General features: G+C 37.3%; 1 protein-coding gene across 4 annotated transcripts in view; it reads left to right on the top strand.

The window, feature by feature from the left end:
- Window positions 1-22019, top strand: part of mier3a (mesoderm induction early response 1, family member 3 a) — a 45236-nt gene that overhangs the window by 9073 nt on the left and 14144 nt on the right. For all 4 annotated transcript variants that reach the window (XM_080186195.1, XM_080186188.1, XM_080186207.1 and 1 more), the window contains 6 exons: window positions 2704-2849; window positions 6904-7032; window positions 7151-7271; window positions 16957-17039; window positions 19073-19145; window positions 20752-20903. In XM_080186195.1, coding sequence (XP_080042321.1) covers window positions 2751-2849; window positions 6904-7032; window positions 7151-7271; window positions 16957-17039; window positions 19073-19145; window positions 20752-20903 — 657 coding nt within the window. In that variant the 5' untranslated portion in view covers window positions 2704-2750. The remainder of the gene's footprint in view (window positions 1-2703; window positions 2850-6903; window positions 7033-7150; window positions 7272-16956; window positions 17040-19072; window positions 19146-20751; window positions 20904-22019) is intronic.

The following is a 22019-nucleotide window of genomic DNA, read 5'->3' as shown; positions in this document are numbered from 1 at the left end:
TGACTGCAGGTACACTTGAGGTTGATAGGTTTGTTATGTTTGTGCCTATTTGTAATGTCCCATCCAGTGCAAATATAGATACAGTTTGAATCAGGCTGCATGTACATGGTGGAAACTATGGCGTCACCCATTACACCCACATCCCACAAAATAATAAAAAAGAACTTCAGAGATGTGGCTTCAATGTGTATGTTTCTTAAATAAATTGAGCATAATATATTTTTAGGTACCTAATTCCCTGGTACAATAATTTTTTCCAAATCCTTTTTATTATGTTACCCAAGCTAAATCAAAAGTACAGAAGAATGATTTAATAGTCAAAGAACCCTCTAAGATTAACACAAGTAACATAAGATTAAGGTACTGTGGAATCTTTTTCATTAGAAAAGTAAAAATGGGCTAGCACGAGTCCAGTATGTTTATTGAATAAAAAGTTCAGTGCTGCTGTTACTGTCCACATATTGTACATCTCAAAATGAACTTTATTGGCCATCTACCATTCAAGAAATGTATTGCTTTTGTTTACATGTTTTTGCACCATGCATGAACAGAGTATGTAGGAAATTCAGTTCTTGCGTAAGTGAAAACTAAGATGAGATGCTGGATTTAGACACTATAAGCAGGTTTGAGGTGTGACATTTCCTTAACACATTCTGCTGATTTGTATATTATTTTTGTTTTAAAAAATGCTTATTCAAACTTGTTTGCATGAATTAGTTAATTTGGATCAGATGCATTTTTATGCAAACATTCCGATCACATCTGCAGCTTATAGAACTTAATTCGTACTGCAGGTTTGTTTGATTTCATGTTCTCAAGTAGGTGTTTGAGTTGTATAATAGGCCTGGAGCTTTGTTGAATGTTTGGAAGTTCAAACCAAACTTCACTTTACACCCTTTTGCTATGTAGTCATTCCTGTTCTTTCTGGCTTCCAAAACCTTTAAGCTGTTAGCATCTGCACGGTTGGGGTAACAGCAGCAGGCAAGACAGTAAGTTTTTTATAATTATAATGATCTCTACCCCTGACTTTTTTTTACCCCTGTATACCATTATATTTTTCTGTGTTGGTACAAAATCAACTGTGGAAAACCATAAGCCATAATGCTAGGCTTGATGCTGGAGTAATGTCTTCTTGTTTCATTGCTCATTCTTTGAGAGAATCATTGTCCTGAAGTTGGGGCTTCATAATTTGACATTCAAGATCAAGCACCGGGTCATAATCTTTTTGAAACTGGAATAATAAATATCCCTTCATTTGAGTGGAACTCTTGCTTTGATTTATTGATTGAAATATCTTATCACTCCGATTCTTCCATAGTTTTTATGAGCATTTTAACATTCTGACTAGGTTCCTTGGGTGAGGTAGAGCAGGTTTGCTATCCAATTCACTTTTTTTATTTGCCTTTTAGAATGTGTTGCTCAGCCTTAGATAGCTATGTTAATCCCCTGCCCTGGTTTTAATCCAGAGATTTCTCCTATTGAACCATTGGAAAATTCCATTATTTGTGTTTTTTTTCTTTGCCATTTTCAGACTATAAAGGTGGAGGGGAATATGTTTTTTTAGTTATCTTAAGATCTTCTCTTTTTGTTTCTCTCTGTAAACCTCCTTTCATGCTTTCCTTATGATGTCAACAATGAACACGTTTAAAGGAGTTCTGTTGAGGGGGAGGAGCTAATCTGAATTTAATTCTTTCTAACTTTATAGGAGCTCATTTTATCTTCTGGAAATTGGTGGCTATTTTGGGAATTGGAACTTTTCGTGAGGATTGGGAAGCCACATGCATGGCATTTGTTTAAATTATCCCCAAGGAACTGTCAGAAAATTCATTTCAAAATTCACATTGCATTTCGTGTCAAAGATTCAAAGGGGGTTTTGATGAGATTGGCATACATTCATTCTTAAATTTCGTGGGGATGTTCCATTACTTGACTTTTGGGTTATGATTTTGGTATAATTCAAAGCTATATTTGGATCAGATTAGATGCAATTCCATTCATTATTGTTGGGCTCAACTGACTTCAATGGACTATTTTATGAAGATGACATTTGAACTGCCAGAAAGAGGGGAAGGTATTGACTTCCTGACAGCTCTGTACTGTGCTCTAGTCCTCTGGCATTAGACAGTCTGAATTTAGAAATCTGCTTGAGTTAGGCAATATTAGAATCATGAAATGATACCATACAGAAGGAAGCCATTCAATCCATCATGCATGTGCCAATTAATGGGAATGTTTGAGGTTTACTCAAATTCAGTTGCCCCATTCCCTCCTTTTTTTTCCTTTTGATGCTTTATGGTGTTCAGCCTCAGGTCTTCTCATTTTCTTCTAATTGTGTTAACCTTTTTTGATTTATTCATCTGGGTATGTTGAATTTTCTTTTGCATGCTTAAGCATTCATTTGTTCCTTTTCGCTCTCTCTACTTCTGTCTTTGAATTATGCCACTGTTTACTTAGTTATATATTCTTTGTGTAGGAAAGATCTTTTAAAGTACATTTTGGCACTCCATATTTAATATCAAACAGATTATACTTTTTTTTACATTAACTGATAACTGGATCCATCTAATTAAAATCAATTAGGCATATAGTTGCTTAGTATAAGTTAGCACAATACCCACTTTTGAAGTGATTAATATACTAGAACAAAAATGTAAAAATATATCACAGATATAGTATGTTCATTTGATTGTTTTTACTTTGTAGTTGGCTCATTGTCTTCTGAGGATCATGATTTCGACCCTACAGCAGAAATGCTAGTGCATGATTATGATGATGAGCGAACACTTGAAGAAGAGGAAATGTTAGAGGGAGGGAAGAATTTCACATCTGAAATTGAAGATTTGGAAAGGGTATCTAAAGTTTTTTCTTAAAGTAAACTAAGCTTAAATTCAAACTGTTGGAACAGTGCTATTTAATGTGACAAAATTGATCAATAGTTTTTCTACTTTAAAATGAAGGTTAATGTTGTAGGAGTGCTTTCCTACGATTTGGGGTCAACAATGTTTGTAAAACAACTGTTGGTCCTCTTGGACAGCATCGCATGCAGTTTTCATAAAATAATTTGTCTTTTTTGCTACACGTTGCCTTCATACAAGGCTAATAATTTTGTTATGCTTTAAATAAAGGAGAAGGAAGGCAAAGAGAGTATCATTAGAAGAATAATTTGACACTTTCGACTGATTCAGCTTTCTCAGTCTGAAGTGCCAGCACTCTTACAAATGGTGGAATGTGGGCCAATTCTTCTTGACATGTCAGTGGAGTGACTATGGATTTGATTAGATCAGTGATTTTAATTATGAGGCAAATTGCATTTTAAAACTGATGGGAAGTAAAATGTCCAGTTTCTTTCAAGTTGTGGATCAGAGAGTACTTTGTACAGAATTCCTCTTAAGTTCAACATTGAGATATATTTGCCATAGGAAGTATTAACCTTGTTGCGCAGGATGAGGGCTGAAGTGCTCACTGAGGAGAGGGAGAATCAGAGATCTAGTCACCCTGGGCTAAATGTATGCACTGCCTGTTGGCAAGCTAGAAAATGTTTGGAACTGGTCTTCAGGTTGTTCTTTTGGCAAAGCAAAGTATTGAGAGTTATGAAGGGGGGAAAAAAACGAGAAAGCAGATTAACTTCCTGTTTCTAAGAAATTAGATGGTCTGTCACGAACCAGAATGAAGCCATACACATTGAAATACAGTGATCCCTAATGCTCAAGTTTCAAGCAGTTTTCCAATGGGAATGTTTGTGATTAAATTAAAACTTATTTTTAAAGATTCAGTGGAATATGAAGTAAATGCCTAAAGTTCCTATATTGCTGGAATCCATGAGTTTACCAATACACTATGAATTGTAGGTTTGCAGTTGTACTTATATATGAACTGTACTGCAGTGGACAGGTACTGAGCCAGAGGTCAAATGCTTCCTCAAAAGAGGAAAGAAAATATAAACCCAGTGGGCATGGAACCATGGGATCTAACTCTGAAACTGATTATTAGGTGTAGTCTTTAGTGCCTCTGGAAGAAAATAAAGTTAGTAGCTAGACTTGTTCAAAGTTAAGTACCAAGTATTACATTTGTAAGTAATACATATTTGAAGTTTAAACAATTTTATTTTAAAATTTCTATCTCTGCTCAGTCCATTAGCTTAGAGCCTTTCTATATTCTTCAATTCTGAGTTTAACTTTCTTCTCCACAGCTAAACCCACCATTGAAGACCTTTTTCAACTCTGATAGTTTTTCCACTTACTACTGGAACTCTCATCTACCCCTTACCTATCACGGTGATAAATCTGAGTTAGTGTACAAATTCCTTATGCAGTAAAACACATGCAAAATGCAATGTACTTTGATGTACTTTAATCATCCACCCATTTGCTAACCTTTGCCTGTTCCCTTTTTATTAGCAAAATGACCTTAAGGTGCTATGTTTGATGTGAATGTATGGAGTTAGTTTACCCCCACCACCGCTCCCCCCCCCAACCCACCTGCCATCTGCAAGTCATAAAATAAGAAAAATAGGCAATAGTATGCCATATAATTATCAAGCTTGCTTCACCATTCAGTGAGGCCACGGCTGAACTTTCGAATCAATTCCAATTTCCCATCCTACCATTTGATTCCTTTGGTGCTCAGAAAGTTTTTAAGTTTATTCATTAGTGTCACAAATAGGCTTACATCAACACTTCAATGAAATTATTGTGCAAATCCCCTAGTCAGCACACTCCGGTACTTGTTCAGGTACCCTGAGGGAGAATTTACCATGGCTACTGCACCTAACCAGCACGGCTTTTGGACTGTGGGAGGAAATCGGAGACCCAGTGAAAGCCTATGCAGACAGTGAGCCAAGCCAGGAATCAAACCTGTGTTGTGAAGTAGTAATGCTAACTGCTGTGGCACCTTGAAAAATGTATCAATCTCAGTCTCAAGTGCACACAGGGTTGTGGATTCTCAATCAATAAAGAATCTTCTCCAAAATAGTCGGCCATGTTGGACCATTTTAGCTTCTTTGCAACCTCCTTGCAGCTTACTTTCCCAGTTAGCTCTTTATCACCAGCAAAGATGGATATATTACTCATCCCCTCATCTAGATTATAAATAGCCTCTTCTGTGGCACCATCCACTGGTTTTTTCCTTCTCTTACCTTCCTTCTGTCCTGCTAATTACATGCTCAAAAAAACTGACATTTGCAGAATGTAACTCCCCTTTCATGAGTGTTGACTCAACCTGTTGTGATTTTTCAAGTGCCCTATTACCACATCCTTTGTAATAGATTGCAGCATTTTCCCTACTACCTGTTATGAAGTTAACTGGGCTATCATTCCTTGTTTTTGCTGTCTCTCCATTGTTGAACAATGAGTTTACATTTGCTACCATCAAATTGCTTCAAGTTTCTCATTATGATTCGTTACAATTTCCAATGCTTTGCATCCCCCACTACAAAACTTAATACAAAAGATTTGTTTAGCATTTCTTTATTCACTATTTATATTTCTTTTGCCTTTGTCCTTAAAGAATACAACTTGAATTTCACTGATTTCTTTCTTTTTGCATACTTGCAAAAAGCTTTTGTGATTTGTTTGTATATTTGCTGGTCCACTTCATACTGTTTTCTTAATCAATTTCTTCATTAACTTTTGCTGAATTTTAAATCCCTTTAACCTTCAACTTGCTACGTTCTTTGCAATGTTATTGAATTTCAATCTAATACTATCACTGACTTTCCTGGCTAATCATGGTTGTAGCACTTCCCCAGCAAAGATTTTATTCCTCAAAGGAGTGTACATTAATTGAAAAATATAAATTATTTACTTAAATTTTTGCCATTGGTCATCTATTATCATCTTTTAAGTTAATTTCCCAGTGTGAATCCACCAACTTGCCAGTCGTTACTTCTTTAATTAACTTTTAAGTTTAATACCCTGATTTTGGACTTAACTTCATCACGCTCAAACTTATTATGAAATGCCATTACACTATGATCACTCTTTCCCAGGCGATCCTTTATTATTAATTAACCTTGTTTCATTACAGAATCTAAATCTAAAATTACCTGTTCTCTAGTTGGTCCCTCAGCATACTGCTGAATGCGGTCCATAACTTGTCTGCTGTACTGCTTTTTCCAATTTAGTTTGTCCAGTCAACATGAAAATTTAAATCACCCATGATTATTATATTCCCCTTGTTACATTCTCCTCTAATATCCCAATTTATCCTTGGTCTAACACTATAATTAGTGTTAGAGACTTGTTGCCACCAGTGTTAGCAATTTTTGTGCTTATCCCTCCCCACTCTTCTCTTTTGGCTCATTTAATCCTGACCATAACATCATTTAAATGTCTCTTTGGACATACTCTAGCCTACTAAATTATTTCCTTAGTACCCTTTTCACTCCTACCCTATATTTATTCTTTGTCAATCACCTATATCACATTAAAATTCTTCTCTGCACATCAGTGCTATAGAAATACAAGTTTTTTGGATTGTGTCTCTTGCTCGATCAATATCTAATTTATATAATAAATTCTAATTAGTTTGCTTAATTATTGAACAGTGATTTTAATTTTATTGTTCGTTGGGTATGGGTGATGCTAGCCAACTTATTCATTGGATGTGGGGGTGCCAGCAAGTCAGCCTTTATTTTCTGATAGTGTTATTGGGGAGGGAGTTCCAGAATGTTTGACTCAGTAATGAATAAGTCATGACAAAATAAGGCCAAGTCAGAATGCTATGTGACATAGAGAGAAAGTTTTAGCTGATACTGTCCCCATGATATTGCTGTTCTAGGTTTTCTGAATAATAGGGACAGGGGGCTGGGAGGTGTTGCTGAAGTGTGTTCAATCTATTGAAAGATTTTTGACTGAAAATCCCATCATGTTAAGACTTTAAATTTCAGTTATTTTTGGTCAACAGGAGAGCAACATGCCACTTGATGATTTGCTGGCACTTTATGGATATGAGCCTCCAGTAATAGAAAATGAAAATCCAGGGAGTTCACCAAGTGACCTCGCTGATGAACTTCCTGACATGACTCTTGATAAGGCAAGTAATAAAGCCCATCTTTTTGCAGCAATTTATGCAAATCATCATGAAAAAATCTTATTTAAAATGTCCAACATGAATTATGTCTAATAAATAAAATTCCTTTTTATCTGTACAGGAGGAAATAGCAAAGGACCTACTTTCAGGTGATGATGAAGAAACACAATCTTCTGCTGATGACTTGACCCCATCTGTCACTTCTCATGAAACAACAGATTTATTTCCCCGACACTTAAGATGTAAGTTTATGGATTAGGAGCAAAAGTAGCTTGATTAAAAACCTTGGGATTAGAGTGGAATATTTAAAATTTGTGCTAAAATACACTTCATTCCACTAGGTAAGTTTTGGGGTGCAGTAAAAAACAAGAAAATGGCATGTTAAATTGCAAAAGAAGATGTAACCTCTGAGTGGATAAGCTATGAAAACTAATCTTTATTTCTCTTTCATCCAGCTAAGCATGTAATATTCACTTTATATAGTTGCAAGGTATTTTAAAAGTATTGAGTAAATTCAGTATGAATTTCATCGCATACAAAATTACCTTAGACCTGTGAGCAACTGTTTGCAAAAATAACTGTCTAATCTTATAATCTGCTGGCCAGTCACACTGGCTGGACGTAAAACCAGTTGACATCTTCCAGTTTATCATCTATCACACACGTTACATAATTAACAACTGAGGTTAAACCTTTATTCCCAGCAATTCTATTTTTAGTTTTTAGCTGATAGTGGGTACCACACCAATTCAAAACTTGCAATGTATCTTCACTTCTAAATCAGTGCATACGTACACTTGAGATACATGATTCTGAATTGTCTGGTCAGCCATATCTGATGTGTGATGCTTGTTAGCGAATGTGAGTGTGATCTCAGTAATTGTGGAAGGTGGCTTTAGGAAAGTCTGTTCTTTGAAATGGTAAAGGAAATTTGAGTACATTAATTCAGTCATTTCTGATCTTGACTGTGCTACCAGTATATTTTTCAAAGTTATGTTCATCAGAGGAAATAATTCTGTGTTGGAATGGAATATTTTTCTACTTTATGCACCTGTATTAGCACTGAGTTAAAGCAAAGCTGCCTGCACTGCCATGTCTTTAACCTTTAACTCTGATGTATCTCCAGTACTACACCAGAATGATACTTCACAAAGTAGCTATCCTGATTGGCTGTCTAAGATTTTAGTTCAGTGGCAGTCAGTAAATGCATTTCTGCTTTTCAGTGTGTAGTTGTGCCCACAAAGAATTGTTAACATAATTTCAGTGAAACCATTGTATCTGTTGACAGAGAATCTCATTTTGTCTGTGTGGATGGTATTGGAAGCTTAAGTCTGAGTTGTCAGTTTACAGTCCATCTAGTATTGTAAAGTTTATCTTGTGGAAGTTGCAGTGTTGACTGAAGTATGTGGGAACTTGCATTGCAAATATTAAAACCAAGGACAATACGTGTGGTTCCTTGACATCATGGGCTGTAATTGAGATATTTTCTTTTTAAGCAAATATAATGAAAGACTTCTCAAACTTATTTTGAAGTTTCAGTTTCTCTAAACACATTATTCAGAAATAATCCTGTTGGATCAATGAATCGAAGTACTATGTTTTGCGAGCTGACATGATCATGTAAACAGTATCCGTGCCAGAATACATCACTGAAATTGAAGATCTTCTGTTTTCTTGTTTGATTTGTGTATTAGGCTAGACTGTGATCACTCGTGGAAAGTTAATTATTTCCATCTTCTATTAATTTGTCATAACCTGCGGGAAGAAAAGATCATGTACATACAGATGTTAAATGATTCGCAGTCTATGTGAATTTACTAATTACAAGAATTTTTATTTGTGAATTGAATTGCAGCTTCTGTAATTAGTTTATGTGCATTATAGCTGTTCCCATGCCCAAGGTGGAGATTACATAAACTTATTTTTACTTCTGAGATTAAAATCTGAAATCCCAGGTGGTAGTTTCTGTCAAACAGTTTTTAAAAATAGGCTATAGAAGTAATTTATTCTTCCTTTTACTGTCAGAGTTTCCAGTAGCTGTGTAAAATGTCTTTTTGTTGCGCTACATTCCACGTTGCTTCCCTTTCCACAGTCATTGAAAGACTCTACCTCTCATCTGATGTGTCGTAACATTTCCCCCAGCAGCATAAAATCACTCGCCACTATTCTCTCACATGGTTGAGCTCTGTGTTCTCTTGTTTTCCAGCTTGGAAAGATCATTGATCTTCAAGCAAGTTGTCTGCTGGTTTTAAACATTGCACAAAATGTAATGGCATCTTCGTGGTGGCAGATGGCCACTTTGGGTTCTTGCAGTTATGTTTGAAGCACAACATGACATTGTGCATTATATGATTGGACATCTCCTCCCGCAGCAGATGGGAGTGTCTTCAACAATCCTCCAAGAAAAGAGTCCACTGCAGGAGTGAGGTCTGGGAGCCAGGTAAGTTGGCCCCCCCCCCCACCACAAACCTGCTCCACAGGTGCTAAAAAGCATGGTCCTTCTCAGGTCACCACTCCTGCTGTGGCTCAGCTTGCTTTGGTGCCAGCTTGTATGAGGAGTCAATTGAGCCTAGTGCCAATAAGCTTGATGCCACCATTCAATTTTACTCCACCCGACCTACCCGCTTTGTTGTCAGGAGGTCTTGGGCAACTATGCAGTATGAAATGTGAAGCATTTGGTCAGCCTGAACTGCACCACCTCTGCTAGTTAAATTCTGTTCCGGGATAGAAGCTGGCATTGGCAAATGCTCCCTTGTTGGCAGGCATTTTTCTTTGATAAACTACCTGGGCTGAGTGAAAAATAGATCATGTTGCTGTCCAAAAAATTATTAACAGATGCTTCCACATCCCCCGGTCTCAAAATAGATTATAGGGAACAAACTCATGCTGACATTTGCTCCTGTTCATGCACTCCTTTATTTGAGGATGAGCCAGACTTGGAACTTGAAAGTGAAAGTTCATCCATGATGGGACGCTTTGTAACCTTTCTCTTTCAGCATAACCAGATTAAGCTACTTGGATTCAAAAGAAGACAAGAAATCCTCAAATGGTGCCTTCATATTTTATTGTTGTCCCCAACTGCAGAATCTGAGTTGTTAACTGGAGTGGGGAGAGTATTGTCATTTTTACTCCATTGTATTTGTAGTTGCTGAGCTTCTGAAGGCACCAAAGAAATCCCACTTGCTTGTGATGAAAAAAGGAGGTTTTTGGATCCAACTTAGTATGTTGAGCTTTGTCCAATCCTTCATGGGTTATCTTACCCATTGGCTAAAGATTTTCTTTGTGGAGATTTACGTGCTGGAAACTTCTGAGATTTCACATTTAGTAAATAACTTTTGAAACAAGTACTTTTCTATCGGCCTCAGCTCTGATCTCAACTTATACCCTTTTTGTGCTGCACTTTCATTTTTGTTAACTTCCAGAACTGCCCCTGAAGTCGCAGCAAGAACCCCAAACAACAAGTTCTATTGTAAGAATATGGGGTTTCTCACTGCCTAGAGAAACCTCTGAATTTACTTTTTTATAGAGCACAGCATATTTTGAAGGTTGTGCTGCTGTGATGCAGTCATTAACCTATCCAAAATAAATGTTTAATGACTGCATTAAAAGAGTAACCAAATAAACAAGCATGTTGACCATTAGGTTTTCAAGGAAGGCTAAACCCCTTATTTCGGGTATGTCTGGGATCTGCATTGATTTGAGAGTCAGTGTGCTGATAACTTTGTGGGTGAAGAACAGAGTGAATTTTTGTACTCTTTCAAGAAGAATGCAACATCTTTGTGTTTTGGCACCTAATGCAATTGAAGATTACCATGTGTTATAGATCACAGCCAGATGCAGAGCACAGCTCCCGTTACACCAATCAGCAAAGCACTTTTAACCACTAGCTTGAAAGAACCTCCTCTGTTAGCACTCTACCTGTGTCTTTCTTTTCAGACTTCTAGAATAGGCAGTCTTATGAATTATGTTTTTATAAGGGGCTGGGCTAGCAGCAACCATTTGTATAATCTGGAGATGATTGGTTCACTTTTATCTTGCCCAAATGCAGAGTTCTTTGCGTCTTCGTTTAAAATCTTCTCTACTGGTCATCTTGAGACCATTCACTTGTGTTTTGTTGGATGTAATACTGCTTGCACCTTGAGGTGAAAATTCACAAACTATATACTCCGATTCAGAATTCAGCCTCCCATCAAAAACTTTGACCTAATAATGGTTGCTCTTGTCAGGTTAGAAAACCCACATCTGATGTGTGTGAACTGAAGGCCTTTCACAAATTGCATTTTCTTGCACCTTTAAACAAGAATCTATTTCCAGAACTCCGATGGTCGGATGCTAAACAATTGCAGACTTTGCTCGCTGCAGTGTTTGAAAATTTAAGCTTCTGATCATTATTGAGATTAGATCTGCACTGATTTTACTTGCTGCAGGGTCGGTGTCTGATCCTAAGAGTCACACCCATCAACTGGACCAACTAAACTTGCCTAGATAATGAAATGCAATGGTTACCAGCTAGATCTCCAATGGAAACTGGTCATCTGGTGTACAATGATTCGTGGTCTTAAGGTCTTTTCAGTTCTCAAGCATCTTGAATTCTTGCTCAACTTAATCTATTGCAGGTTTTATGAATACATCTTTAAAAGAAGTTTGATTGGGATCCATTCCCATATATTTTTTTGAAGTCTATATGATTCAGCTTTTCTGAAGCTTAGTTGGATGTTGAATGGTATGCAAAGTTACGTTAAATACATTAATTAATTGTGTTTGAGGCAAAGCTTTTTGAATGAAAAATATCCTTAATTTCGATTTTGATGAGTTAATGAGCACCAAATAATTTATGAAGAATATACGTCTATAACTTGCATACTTTTTCTTAAAGTTGAGGTGACTTTGAAATATGAACAGTAATAGCTAATACTTATTCATCAATCCACTGACTTAAAGTGGAAGAGCAACCCAAGTTCCACTTCAGGGATTGCAGGAGCTTTTTTAAGCTTTAAATAAGATTGATCATGAACCCAGACAGTGATGTCTGTTACTTTCAAGCAAAGACTGGTAGAGTGCAGCTATCTTTTCTGTCCTACTTATCTACAGTGCTATTGCTTGAAGTAGTCATCCTGCTTATTAGCATGCATTAGTTTGACATGGTAATATTTTGGCTGTAGGCAAACAAATCTTAGAGTTTATAAGTCTGATGCAGCATACTCCAGTGGTGCAAGGTGAATCCTCAACTGACCAGAAAACTAAGATACAATTTGAGTCCAGTAATAATTAAAACAGTTATTTATCATTGAACTATTGCCCCTTCTGTGTTAACAATTGCATTCACATATACGCAGGAATTAAAAAAATGTAGTTTTGGGACCAAGTTTGTATTCCTTTATTCCTTATTGAACCTGAAGATAATTTAATGATTCAACAGAATCCATGTTGGTGAGAACCTGTTGAAAGGTTAATAGTTATTAAATGGGATGTAGTTGCTTTATGGGCTATATTTATGTTTCTGTCCTGTATGCATATATCAATTCGTTATCTGATATCTGTGAGGAAAAGTTGGTTTACTAAAGATCAACAGGTATCTCTTGGATTGTGTCCCTAGTGCCAGAAAGGGAGGCGTTTTTGGTAATTTAGAAATTTTATTGGGGTAAATCTAGAAATAATCTGAAATTGAATGATATCAATGCCTCTATCAACTGCTTCCCAAGAAAGCCAACTCGAATCTGCAAAGAGAAAAACTAGGGCTTGCTGAGTTCTAATTTGTCTTTACACACTCTCTGCCATCTGAGAGAAGGTAGCAAACTACCCTTTTTGTCACTTTTACTGAGCTCCCATGTACTTTGCCACAGAATAGTAGGATATTAGTACTAAGAACATAAGAAATAGGAGCAGGAGTAGGCCATCTAGCCCCTCGAGCCTGCCCCGCCATTCAATAAGACCATGGCTGATCTGAAGTGGATCAATTCCACTTTCCCGCTGTCTCCCCATAACCCTTAATTCCCTTGTCTATCAACTAATCAGATAGAACATAGAACATTACAGCACAGTACAGGCCCTTCGGCCCTTGATGTTGCGCCAACCAGTGGAACCAATCTAACGACCCTCTAACCTAAACTATTCCAATGTTATCCATGTGCCTATCCACTGACCATTTGAACGCCCTTAAAGTTGGCGAGTCCACACTGCTGCAGGCAGGGCATTCCACGCCCTTACTTCCCTCTGAGTAAAGAACCTACCTCTGACGTCCGTCAGATAACTACCTCCCCTTAATTTAAAGCTATGTCCCCTCGTGTTAGCCATCACCATCTGAGGAGAAAGGCTCTCACTGTCCACCCTATCCAATCCTTTGATCATCTTGTATGCCTCAATTAGGTCACCTCGTAACCTTCTCTCTAATGAAAATAACCTCAAGTCCCTCAGCCTTTCCTCATAAGACCTTCCCACCATCCTAGGCAACATCCTGGTAAACCTCCTCTGCACCCTTTCCAATGCCTCCACATCTTTCTTATAATGCGGTGACCAGAACTGTATGTAATACTCCAAGTGCGGCCGCACCAGAGTTTTGTACAGTTGTAACATGACCTCACGGCTCCGAAATTCAATCCCTCTACCAATAAAAGCTAACACACCGTACGCCTTCTTAACAACCTTATTAACCTGGGTGCCAACTTTCAGGGATGCACATGTACCCCAAGATCTCTCTGCTCGTCAACACTACTAAGAGTCCTTCCATTAGCCCTATATTCTGTACTCCTGTTACTCTTACCAAAGTGAATCACCTCACGCTTTTCCGTATTAAACTCCATTTGCCACCTCTCAGCCCAGCTCTGCAGCTCATCTGTGTCCCTCTCGAAACTGTAACATCCATCCTCACTGTCTACAACTCCTCCGACATTGGTGTCATCAGCAAATTTACTAACCCATCCTTCTACACCCTCATCTAGGTCTTTTATAAAAATGACAAGCAGCAGTGGCCCCAAAACAGATCCTTGAGGTACACCACTTGTAACTGAACTCCACATTGAATATTTCCCATCAACCACCACCCTCTGTCTTCTATCAGCTAGCCAATTCCTGATCCAAACTGCTAAATCACCCTCAATCCCATGCATCTGCATTTTCTGCAGTAGCCTACCATGGGGAACCTTATCAAATGCTTTGCTAAAATCCATATCCACCACGTCAACTGCGTAGTTGATAGTAGTAGGATACAGACTTCCATAATGCCAAATTAATTTTAGCCATGCAGTTTGGCAAGTAGCATATGGGGTTTAGATGCTTTCTTAAAGGGATGGACAGTTGTTGCTCCTCACACAATTATTGGCATAGCTCTATCTGGCTCAAAAATAGTAATGTCTGCGAACTGCAGTTTTCTCCTCATGGCGGTTTGTCCTTTTTAGGTAGTAGGGGTAAGGGATCTAGGTACCCAAATGTATAATAACTGTGACTGTCATAGAGAGGGTAGTTGCTATATGTACTCAATTAATTTTGAGGTAGAATGGAAAAAGTTCATATTTAACTCCTACAGACAAGATCAATCATTAAGAAGAATCTCAAACCTGTATTTTAATGCTGTCACTAAGGTAGAAGAAACCTTGAATTGTCAAGGCTAAATATGGTTTCAAGACCTTTGGAAAAATAAGGCATTTTAGGTGTTCTTCAAATGCTAGAAATCCAAGATGTTTGTTTCATTGTTTTGTGTACTCCAAAAGTACACAGGCTATTTCTTTTTCACCACATTATTTATTTAACATTTATAACATATTGAAAATCTTAAATGCTTCCTAATGTTTATGATGCCGATTTTAAACCAGTCAAGCTGTACTTGCATCCTTCCAACAGTTGGTGCACTGCTACTTAACAGTTGTAACATGACCTCAGTTGGTGCACTGCTACTGTTGGAAGGTATAATTGCAGTGTGACTGGTTTACACAAAGGATATAAACAATGAGAAATTTACGACTTGGATTTGGGGACTGAATTGCATAGGTGTACACTTGTCCAAATATCCCCCGCTTTACCTAAAAGCTACACCTGATCATGACTGTTGTGTGCAGTACCACAGCATATTGACAAGGAAAGAAGTAAAGTGGATTAAGTCTTTGGAGATTAATGTTTTATTTTAAGATTTGTGGAGTAATGCAAGACACTGCATTAATGCTGCAAATTTGGAACCAGAAATGCTCGGTGGATGATCTGTCTTGGTCTTCTCATGAGGTGTCCGTATTCAGTTAATTGGATATCAAGAAATGGCACTGGATACAGCAAAGACCCTGACCATATCATTTATTTAAGTGTATTTAAGACTTGCTTCAGAACAAACCACGCCCCTAACCAAGCTAATCCAGTACACTTACAACATTGGCATCTACCTAACAAAGGAAATTTGCAAAGGTGTATCCTGTCGACAGAAAGCAGGACAAATTCAATCCAGCCACTTTCTGCCGCACGTCAGTCAACTCTGTCATCAGGAAAATATCATTGACAGTGCTATCAAGTGGCAGTTACTCAACAATAACCTGCTCATCAATGCTCAGTTTGTGTTCTGCTAGGTCCACTCAACTCTTAACTTCATTGCAACCTGGGTCCAAATGTGGACAGAAGAGTTGTATTCCAGAAGTAAGATGAGAGCACATCTTTGACATCAGGCAGCATTTGACCCAAGTGTGGCATCAAGGAGCCTTAGCAAAATTGAAGTCAAGAGAATAGTGGAAAACACTTGATTGTTTGGAATCATACCTAACATAAAAAAAATGATTGTTTGTTGAGACCAACTATTTCACCCAGGATAATATTGCAGGAGTTTTCATGGTAGTAACCAGGCCCAACAATCTTCAGGTTCTTCATTGGTGACCTTCTCTCCAATATAAGGTCAGAAGTGGGGATGTTCACTGATGACGACAGAGTTTGGTATGATTCCAAATCCTCTGATATTGAAGTTGTCTGTGTCTACATTCAGCAAGATCTGAACAATACTCAGATTTGGGCTGGTAAGTGGCAAATAATATTTGTGCCACAAGTGTTAGGCAATGAGCACCTCCAATAAGAGAGAGTCTAACAATCTCTCCTTTCATTCAGTGGCATTACCATCGCTGAATCCCCAACTATCAACATACTAGGAGGTATTGACCAGAAACCTAACCAGATCAGCTATACAAATACTATGTTATAGCAGCAATTCAGAACTGGGAATTCTGTAGCGAATAACTCGCCTCCAGACTCCCCAAAGCCTGTCCAGCATCTACAAAGCACAAATGCAAAGTTTGATGGAATACTATCCATTTGTTTGAATGAAGTAAGGTCCGAGAACACTGGAAGCACGTTGTAATCCAGGACAAAGCAGCCCACTTTTTTGGAACCCCATCCACCACCTTAATTCACAGCCTCCACTACTATACACTGCTAGTAGTAGTTGCAATCTACTGCTGGCACAACTTGCCAAACCTCCCTTGACAGCAGTTTTGAAACCTCCACTTCTCTCACCTAGAAGAACAAGGGCAGCAGATGTGTGGGAATGCCACCAACTTCAATTTCTCCTCCAAGTCTCTCACCATCCTGAATTGGAATAATATCACTTTTCCTTCCCTTTTATTGGGTCAAAATCATGGAATCCTGCCTAACAGCACTATGGGTGCACTTACACCAAGTGGACTGCAACAGTTCAAGAAAAGTCAATACTACCCCTAGGGCAATTAGATACAAAGTATATCTTGGCCTTGTCAGTGATACTTGCATGAAATAAACAAATGAAAAAAATCAATAGTATTCATTGTTTGAATTAATTCTGTACTTGTCTGTAGCACTTTTTCTTGATTGATAATGAATTAATATTCTTGGTGAAGAATAAAATTTGCCTCCGTCTCAAATATCTTGAAATTGGTATACATTTAATGGCTGTTTTCTGACAACTGTCTTTAACTTTCTTGCATATAGCAAGCACTACCTTTGATGGTGAAAAAGAATCTGAAGATGAAGAAGGGCAAGATGATTGTGTTCCACCTGAAGACTTGAAAAAGGTACTTTAAACTCAGCATGTAAATTGTTTAATCTTACTTGTATGTTATTGCATCAGTTCCACTTTGAATTTGCTACACTGCAGAATGGCTGTTTCTGAAGAATCTTGTCATGTTTAGTAAAAAGGTTTGTGGAAGTTATATTTTGCCTTTTAGTCATCAGAGGTTAGGTGAAATGTAAGTTTAATTCATGCAGTGAATCTGAAACAACATTGCAATTTCTTATGTAAATGTTTCTGAAGTTTAGTTCCTAAATGGTATTGTGATTTATAAGGATGTGTCTTGCATTTTATTTAAATCGCTTAAGAGAACTGATGATCACCGCATAAAGAAGCAGTAAAAGATTTTCATTTATTCTTTCTTTCAAGATTGGAGTTCTGAATATTTCCCAAAAAAAATTTGCTTAAACCCTGTAAGCCTTATGTACAACATTGGGTTTCCTTCAAGATTCACTGTAAAAGTCTGAAACTTTTGAATTCAACAGAGTTATATGAAAAAGTTTTCTATTTTGCTTGAAAAAAGTGACAAGAGCTTTACTATAAGATTTACTTAATAGCACTCAAATAATTCTATATGCCCTTTCTGAAGTTTGCATGGCCTGTGAATCTAACAAATTTAGTATTAGCAAAAATGTTATTGGATGGAAAGTGCAGTTATGTGTAATTCAATCACATTGAGGAAGTGACCCACATTTCTAGTTCTCTTACTGCTACTTCTCTCCTAAAGGTGGTTCCTTTCATTTTCTGGATAAGAGCTAAGGCACATGGCTGATGTGGAACTTTAAGTCGTTATGCTTCATTTATGAGTTTTTTGGTGTATCTATCCTGTCACAATCAAAATACCTAAATGATCTGGCCTCACCTGACATACAGATATCTAGCATGAGTCACTAGATGCAAATAGAAACTGGGATGATGGTTGATGTTGTTTTCTCCTCACTAGCCTGGATCAGTGTATCAGACTGTTGAATTTCAATTTTATTCTGGTTTGGCTGAGATACGACACAGACCAGATAACAATTTGCTAAGTTCAAATCATGGAAAAAGCTAATTTGCTAGCAAAAGGAACTTCATATAGATAGCACCTTGCATGATCGCAGGGTGCTCCACCGCCAGTGAAATTGGTTAAGTCTAGTTTGAATTTACTGCTGCTTAACAATACATTCATTGAGCTGATTCTGTCTTGTTCTTGTGGGATAATGTAAAATAAAATTATGGTTGTGCATTGTTATGGAGTTTTGTTTAATACTTAAGCAGTTATTAATTAGCTTGTGGGATGCATAAGTTAGATAAACTATGAAACTATGCATGAGTACAGTGAATTCAAATGTTCCATTTTAGTAATGAATTCTGTACAGATTTTTAATGGAGACAAATAACAAGTTTTATGAATATCTTAATTTTACACTTTATTTATGGTTCCTATAGTTGATATATTAATTTCCACTTATTTTGTAGGTTGTTTCCTTGAGTTCAACTGTTATGTCACATGTAAAATGATTTTATTTCTTATGGATGGAATTGAAAATGAGTTCTTGTAGAATACAACTCTGAACTCAAGAACTGAACCGCATGGCAAAATATTGGCTTTTACATTTAAAAACAAAATGCTGCAGATCATAAGACCATAAGATATAGGAGCAGAATTAGTCCATTTGGCACTTCAAGTCCACTTTACCATTCAATCATGGCTGATAAGTTTCTCACCACCTTTCCCCATAACCTTTGATCACTTTACCAGTCAAGAACCTACCCATCTCAGATCCACAGTCTGTTGCAGCACAATTTGGGAAAAATTTGAAATTGAATCTTAATTACAATAAAAATAGATCTTGAGTAACTTTCAGAAAGTAAACCACTAGCAGCAGAGTGTCTATCTGTTGAATTAAAATTGTTTAACATCTTTGAAGGCAGGGTCCAGTTTATTGTACTTTTGACATTAAACTCGACCCTGTATAATCACCACATTGCTTTGTGAAAAGAATTCTTTGTTAGCTGCATGGCTATAATGGTTGCTGTTAAATTGCCTTTATTTAGGAAATAATGGTGGGTTCAGAGTATCAAGCTGAGATTCCATCCAGTCTGTGCAAATACCAAGATGGTGATAAAGGTAAGGCACATTTTTATGAATTGATACAAAATCTGCCCTTAATTCAATTGTATAGGCAAAGACCCAAACAAATACTCTGTGGACACGTGTTGTTTTTTCCTTTCAATCACCATTATTTGTTGATCTCTTCATTTTTGGATATTTAGTTTAGTGAATGGAATGTATGCATTTGGTTAGCATAAACTTTGGGAATCCCTTTAATAATGTTTCTCCATTGAATGGAATCTGCATAAGTCGAGCGCTAACTGCTTTTTCCCCTTGCCACCTCTTCAAGGTATTGGCTCCCTGAAATGGTTCACATAACATAAATTGAGGACCCTATGAATGAATACAGTTCGGAAATAATGTCAGTAAACTTGTTACATTATGAGAAGTAATTCACGGTGAAGGTGCTCTGCTGACTGGCATCCCATCTTCTGCCTTTGAACCTCAGCCAACACTTTGCTACTGCGTTCCAACTTGGACCAGATCCTGTTCACCCATCACCACTGTGCTCACAGACATACGTCAGTCTTTGGTCCTGAATTGCCTTTAATTGAATAATCTCATCCTTACATTTAAACTCTTTCCGTGCCTTTGTGCTCCCTATATCTGTAACCTTCTCCTGATCTGGAATTCTTTAAGAACTTTGCAGTTTGTAGTCCACTACTTAGACACTACCAAAGATGTGCAGGTTTAAATGGATTGGTCATGTCAAATTGTCCGTTTTGTGTCCAAAGATGCATAGGTTAGGTGGATTAGCAATGGTAAATAGTCAGAATTTTGGGAATATGGCAGGAGATGAGCCTTAGTAAGATGCTCTTTTAGGGAGTCAGTGCAAACTGAATGGAACAATTGCCCTGCTTCTGCAATGTGGGGATTCTATGGTCTCATTGACGGCCATGCCTTTAGCTGTCATGTCTATACATCCAGGAATCCCGTCTCTAAACCTCTGCCTTTTCCCTGCTGTCCTTTATGATGCTTCTCATAACTGATGTTTTTGATGAAGTCTTTACCCTTTCAAATGTCTCCTTTGGCTTTGGTCTTTTTTTCTAATTTTACATGCCAATGAAGTGCTTTACAACATAAAAGATGCTATAATGGTGCAAGTTTTTGTACGTTTAAGATATTCTTCCAGTTTCTAGCACTAATTTTCAAAATGACAACTGTACTATTAGCATTGGATGGCATATGTATGTTTCTGACTGAAATGTGTGAAAGATTATTTTGCTGTGTATAATTTCCATTGCATTTTGTTTTAGTTGCTTGTTAAATCTTATTTATGAAATATGATCAAAAAACCTTTGCAATATATTCCTCATGCACTCTAATCACTGTAGATAATAGGGTAACATCAATCCAGAGAACTTAGAGTGTGCTCAGTAAAGAGGAAAATATGTATAAAATCAACATTTCAAAGCAAAACTGATTATATGCTAAAAAGTAAAATTATAGAAACTGGATGAGTATTTCTGTGCAGTAAGTAAAAGCTATTTAGAGCTTTTATCAACAGCTTAACCCTAATGCTCAGTATTTTCTATTTTGCATTTTTAATTGCATATAATTGAAAGTACTTGATTCAATAAAGCTTGTTAGTAAGTTACTGTAACTTGTGATTTATTTCTAGTCTATGAAAATGAGGACCAGTTACTTTGGACTCCCTATTTGCTTCCTGAAAGTACAGTAAAGGAATTCTTGCATGAAGCGACTAAGAGATCTGCAGATGAGAAAGGTGTTGGTGGCATACCAGAAGGGACACACGTAAGGGACAATGAACAGGTAAATATTTATTTACTTAAGTCTGCTTAATAACTAGTTAGAATTCCATCATGGATCGCATCATTATTGTATTTGGGGGGTGGCACGGTGGCACAGTGGTTAACACTGCTGTCTCACAGTACCAGGGACCCAGGTTCAATTCCAGCCTCAGGTCATTGTCTATGTGGAGTTTGCACATTCTCTCTGTGCCTGCGTGGGTTTCCTCCAGGTGCTCCTGTTTCCTCCCACGGTCTGAAAGATGCGTGAGTTAGGTGGATTGGCCATGCTAAATTGACCATAATATCAGGATGATTAGTTGTGTGCGGTTGTGGGTATAGGCCCTGGGTGGAATTGTGGTTGGTGTAGACTCGATGGACCGAATGGCCTCTCCTTCTGTACTGTAGGGATTCTATGTTTTCTATTTCCTGTAATGGAAGCTTGGAAATTTAATATTCTTAGCCACAGGAAAAGATGGAAGAGAAAGGGGAATGAGGGATTGTTGGACAGTGGTCACAATAACTGTGTAACAGTAAAAAAAAACCCTTGAGGGTTAAAAGAGAGAATCTAAAAGAACTAAGGAATAAAAGAGGAACTGTTACACTACTAAGTGTATATTATAAACTTTCAAATAGTGGGAAGGATATCGAGGAGTAATTTTCAGAAAGTTGCGAGAACTGTGATGTTATAATGAGGGCCATAATTGTCTTAATATAGACTGGGAAAGTAAGTGTGGAGAGCAAAGACTGGAAAAAGTTCTTGAAATGTATATAAGGGAACAACCTAGTGAGGAGGAAAATAGAGCTAGGTGTCATTCTGAGGAATTTGGTAAATGATATTAAACTTCACATAACAGAATTTAATTTAATGTTTCACTTAATGAGCAGCTTTTTCAGTCGCCCTTGAAATATTTTCTGTTTACGTTTACACTTATTGTGAAGGTGTGAGTTGACCAAATTGTTTTAAGGAACTGAGTAATAGGTGAATAAGTAGCACTGTCTGCAATTATTGGAGGCTATAAAGTGTAAAGCAAGATGTTGGCCCTTAAATTTACTTAGCAGTAAAAATTGAGGATATTAAATATCTGAGGATTGTAAATGTGCCCCGGTTTGGGATGGGGAGGTGACACTGCAGTTGCAG

Source organism: Carcharhinus amblyrhynchos, chromosome 1, assembly GCF_965287045.1.
Source record: "Carcharhinus amblyrhynchos chromosome 1, sCarAmb.v2.hapA, whole genome shotgun sequence".
Taxonomy (NCBI): Eukaryota; Metazoa; Chordata; class Chondrichthyes; order Carcharhiniformes; family Carcharhinidae; genus Carcharhinus; species Carcharhinus amblyrhynchos.
The sequence above is the reverse complement of the archived record's forward strand: the minus strand, read 5'-3'. Positions and strand labels throughout refer to the sequence as shown.